Genomic DNA, 4,745 nt, shown 5'->3' with positions numbered 1-4,745 from the left:
CACCTAGAAACATACCTGTAAGTTGTCATACACATTCACCGAAATTTATATAAAATATAAACGTCCATATACAGTCGGTAGCCTGAGTTTCAGGGTTCAACGTATGTATTTATGCTATATATATTTACATTTTCTGTCCAAATCTTCTCGCGTTTGGCACATCGACGGTGTTTTGACCCATGTGAGCTTCCGTACCAAAAGCATCGTGAGGTTTCAGGAAGTAGCGTCCCCGTGACAACAAAGCCAGACAGCGTATTTTCTCCACCATATTGTAGCACTTTCTTTTACATATTTACCCGTAAACCCTGCGGTTATGTGACATTGTCTTAATATAGACGCAGACAGGGATCAATACGAACCTTCCGGGAGTAAATTTGTGGAGTTTTTCTTTCATCTTCTTCGACTTGGCGCTCAGGCTTTTGCTGCAGGCTAGCACGTTAGCCATAGAAGCTACAATCACAAGAACTTTATTAAGCCGGAGAAAGCTGGTAAAGGAGCCTTGACACCGGTTTGAATGTGGAATAGTGTCCAAATACACGGAGGTAGGTGAATTAGAGCCGACCAGTCGTTTATATGTTAGTGTTAATGCTAATTATGGAGTTGTTTTCATAATCAACAGGAAGGCAATGAAGTATTTGCAGGTTGGAACCTATGTATGTTTAATTTATTCCAATAAAAATAGCAATAATTGGAATCGTTCATATGTAAAATTTTACCTTCTACTATATCCGTGTGTAAACATGTATTTGATGTCTTCTATGCACATGTGCTGTACAACAAATTGCCTTTCGAGGACAAATAAAGTTGATCAACAATGAATCAAACTACTATGAGTATCCATGATTGAATCTCCCTCCACTCCAAACACTCCACTGTCATACAGGTGTCCAACATGCAGAATTGGTATTGTGTGGTCAAATCTAACATGTTTTGATACACTGTCAGACAATCCAGCTCCGCATCACTAACTGGCACCATGAATTGCTTCCTTAAAGACAGGATTTCTTCTTGGACTCTTGCATTGTATATGTATAATGTACATATTGTGTTTAAAAACCAGTAAAGTTACTTTTTTGTCTCACTTTTATCAATAGACTACAATGCCACGCATGCAGTCTGGTGTGTGGAAGCACTTCACTCACGCCATCAGAGATGGGAGGGAAACCTTCATTTGCAACTACTGCTTAAAGACAAACGCAAAGAACGCCACCAAGATAAAGATGCACTTGGCGAAATGCAAGGAATTCTCAAGGATTTCCCAGCAGTCACCAGGTCCAGACGGGAGCTCCTCTGCCTCCATTCCTGTCCCCTCCTCATCATTCTTGCCCTCCGCCACCCCTGGGGGGCAGTTCCTCATCGATTCAGTGGATCAGGGCAGCCAGGCGTATGCCGACGAGTGCCTGGCGAGAGCTGTGTATGCGACTTCCTCCCCCCTGAGTCTCACAGACAATATTTATTGGAAACGATTTTTCAGTGTGCTCCGGCCTGCTTACTGTCCGCCCACTAGAGAGGCTTTGTCCTCTCATCTCTTGGACTGTGAGTATGACAGAGTACAGAGCCAGGTACACGAGACCATCGGGAAGGCGGACTGTGTCAGCATCATCTGTAACGGTTGGTCCAACATACAAGAGACTGGAACTATCATTTCCATTGTTGCAACCCCTTTACCGCTATTCTATAAAAGCATACAGATCAAGGAGCAGACACAGTCAAGCACATTGATTGCAGAGCAACTGAAAGATATCATAAGTGAGGTGGGACCCCAGAAGGTCTTTGCTGTTGTCACGGACGATTCCTCAGAAATGAAAGCTGCTTGGGCTGAAGTAGAGGAAGCCTTCCCACACATTTCAGCTATTGGCTGCACGGCATATGGTGTGCGGCGGCTCTTTGATGACATTGTGGCACAGCCATCATTGAAGACACTGTGCAGGGGAGCCGAGCAGGTAGTGAGGTATGTAAGTGAGAGGAAGAGTCTATCCGACACATTTAGACGCTGGCAGACTACAAATATCAGAATTGACACTGACAGTGGAACTACACTGGTGTTACCTAGTAACACAGACTGGACAGGGGTGGTGAACATGTACAACAGCCTTCTGGCAGGTCAAAACTCTCTGCAAGAGATGGCTGCCACGGCCACATTGGATATTGAACCATCAATCAGGGCCACCATACAGGATGCAGCATTTTGGAAAGGGCTCAGTAGCAGCAGAAACCTCCTCTACCTAATAGGGAATTACATTGATTACATGAAAAGAGAAGATGCTGTACTGTCTGGCGTTGTTGAAATGTTCAGTCAGTTACGATACCATATGGGAACTTCCCTGTCGGGGTCCGTGCTGCACAGCAACGAACAGAAAGCTGTCATGGCATCCCTTGACAGGTGTCAGGAGTTTTGTGTCAGGCCCATCCATGCCGCTGCGTACATGCTGGATCCAAAGCACGTCGGACAGCAGACCCTCTCCGGGGACCAGATAAACAGCGCTTACTATGTCATATCCAACCTGTCGCACCATCTAAACCTCGATGACGGCAAGGTGCTGGGCAGCTTCGCCAGGTTCTCAGCCAAGCAAGGCTTATGGAAGGGAGCCGGGATATGGAGCTCGTGCCAGCACGTGTCCGCGTCGACCTGGTGGAAAGGTCTGTGTTCCTCTGAGCCCCTCTCTGCCGTGGCCTCGGCCATACTCCAGATCCCGCCGACAACAGGAGCCTGCGAGCGCCTGTGGTCGCGCTTTTGCAACACGAGAACGCAAGGTTCTATCTCAGCCGACAGGGCAGAAAGACTGGTGACTGTCCAGGCAAACCTCAAGGTTTTAGAGCCGAGCGACTGTGAGTTTGTCAAGTTAGAGAATGAGGAAGACGAGAAAGTTTCATTTCAATCTGAGACTCAGTAGAAATTGATTGCAGCCCGGAATATCAACAGTAATTTAAACTGTGTCCACATTCCAGTTTACAATCCTCGTCCACTTCAATGACCTGCTGTCCTTCCAAGAACAGTCTACATCATAAGCGATCTCTTTATACTCATCTACATTGTAAAGTTTAATTATTTTGTATCATGGTTCCAAATGCCTATCTATCACTACTATAACCAGATCAGAGTAGATTTACAGAGACCAATCTAATGAGGTTTAACTAATCATGGTGTAAATAAAACTTTGATCATTGTCGAAGATGAGCCTCTGTGTTCTGAATTTCAATTCTCAATTCTTATTGTTGAACTGTTTTTGTCGTCACATTTTGTTGAAACACGCAAATCAATCCTAAACTGATGACTTAGTTTCTTTCTAAACATTTTAAAAGATACAGTATTTATTCTGTGACCTTGTAAGAAAGTTTCAGCTCAAACCACAGAGTCACAGCAGCGTGCACTCAATCACACATTATGTACACTATATCACTCCTATTTCTCCCACACACACTCATTCATTCTTGCACCGGTGGTTTGGCAGCTGTTGGGTCCTGAATGGAGATCTGGGTCTTGTAAATTCTGGCATTATTAATCTTAATAGGAACCAAGCGCCAGCAGGGCTACACAGGTGTCTCCACCTCTAAGGCACGACACACCAGCGATACGTCTCAGTCGCTCGCTCTCACTCTCTAAATCTGTCACAACCAACAAACCTCTCTACTCTCTGAAACAATACTCATGCGAAACCAGGTGCGCCGCCAAGCATCCTTCAACTGAGGCGACAGCATTGGCTCAAATCTTCTCACACGCTCACACATACGAAAGCTGCTCTGGCAAACAAAAGGCAATGGAACTCACTCTCCTACTGGGACCATGATTATAGCGTCTAAAACCCGAATTAAACTCTCCACAGTACATTAACCATCAAGCCTGTGTGCCCTGACAACAGCAGACGTGCATTTTGCAGTTTGTTTGGAGGTTCTTGATTGTAATGTTGCGGCATTACCGTCGCTATGAGCTACGGTCCAGTGATGACGTGGGACGAATTCTGCTGCGCTTTCGTCATCTAATCAGGTCGACAAAGAATGGCCGCTTATACAGCTGGGGCCCATTCAAGTGAAACTCATCAAGGACCGACTATTATCTTGGCCCACAACAATGGAAATGCCTGTGTGTATGTGCGCGTGTGTGTGTGTGAGCATTTGTTACATGCTGTGTGTTAAATGCGTGTACATTTCCTCACATTCCTGTACTTTGCGCTCAGTTATTATAGAATGGATGAGGTGAGGGGGCTGTAATCATATTCCATTCTGCAGAGAGGACAAAGTTTGAGTCTGAATTTGTACCTAGGACCACTGAACACTGAGCCACCCAGTTATTGTAGTTGTAATAGAATGTTTGGTTCTAAAAAGCAGCCGTTTGTACAGTTTGACCTTGGCGTAGGACTTCATTTCCCTCTGATAAGCAGCTACACGTGTGGTGGTTACAGCCCAGCTACATATTTCCTCTTCCACAATGACCAAACTGGCTGCAGAAATGCGTCAGCGGGCAAAAGCTCTTATTTTTTTAGATATGACCATGACTTCATGAGTGTTTAGCCTGAGCATTTCACCGACTATAATAACATAATTTTCTTATTCCACTCCAAGGCCAACATCAACCCATATCAAACCCCTCTGACTAGCACAAACAGCAGATGGGAGAGTGAGACTGCTGTGGGTTTGAGCTGCTGGGGTTGCAGATATGTAAAGTGACCTAGTAGCAAAGAGGGTACGACTGTTCTTCCTTGTCCTGTATTTGCTGCTCTCAGCACCTGGTAATGTGTTTATAATTA

The 4,745-nt window shown here is 45.1% G+C and overlaps 1 protein-coding gene across 1 annotated transcript; it reads left to right on the top strand.

Moving 5' to 3' along the window:
* Positions 1-202: 202 nt before the first annotated feature.
* Positions 203-3,155, top strand: LOC142989921 (uncharacterized). Its single transcript, XM_076139667.1, has 2 exons — positions 203-542; positions 1,095-3,155. The coding sequence occupies exon 2, from the start codon at positions 1,101-1,103 to the stop codon at positions 2,892-2,894; it is 1,794 nt and encodes a 597-aa protein (XP_075995782.1). The 5' UTR covers positions 203-542; positions 1,095-1,100; the 3' UTR covers positions 2,895-3,155.
* The last annotated feature ends 1,590 nt before the right edge of the window (positions 3,156-4,745 follow it).

This window comes from Genypterus blacodes, unplaced genomic scaffold (genome assembly GCF_046128005.1).
Source record: "Genypterus blacodes isolate CSIRO-AG114 ecotype Tasmania unplaced genomic scaffold, CSIRO-AGI_Gbla_v1 ptg000438l_1, whole genome shotgun sequence".
NCBI classification, from domain to species: Eukaryota; Metazoa; Chordata; class Actinopteri; order Ophidiiformes; family Ophidiidae; genus Genypterus; species Genypterus blacodes.
The sequence above is the reverse complement of the archived record's forward strand: the minus strand, read 5'-3'. Positions and strand labels throughout refer to the sequence as shown.

Coding starts and splice junctions, on each gene's coding strand:
- LOC142989921 (XM_076139667.1), top strand. CDS start 1,101: ATGCCACGCATGCAGTCTGGTGTGTGGAAGCACTTCACTCACGCCATC.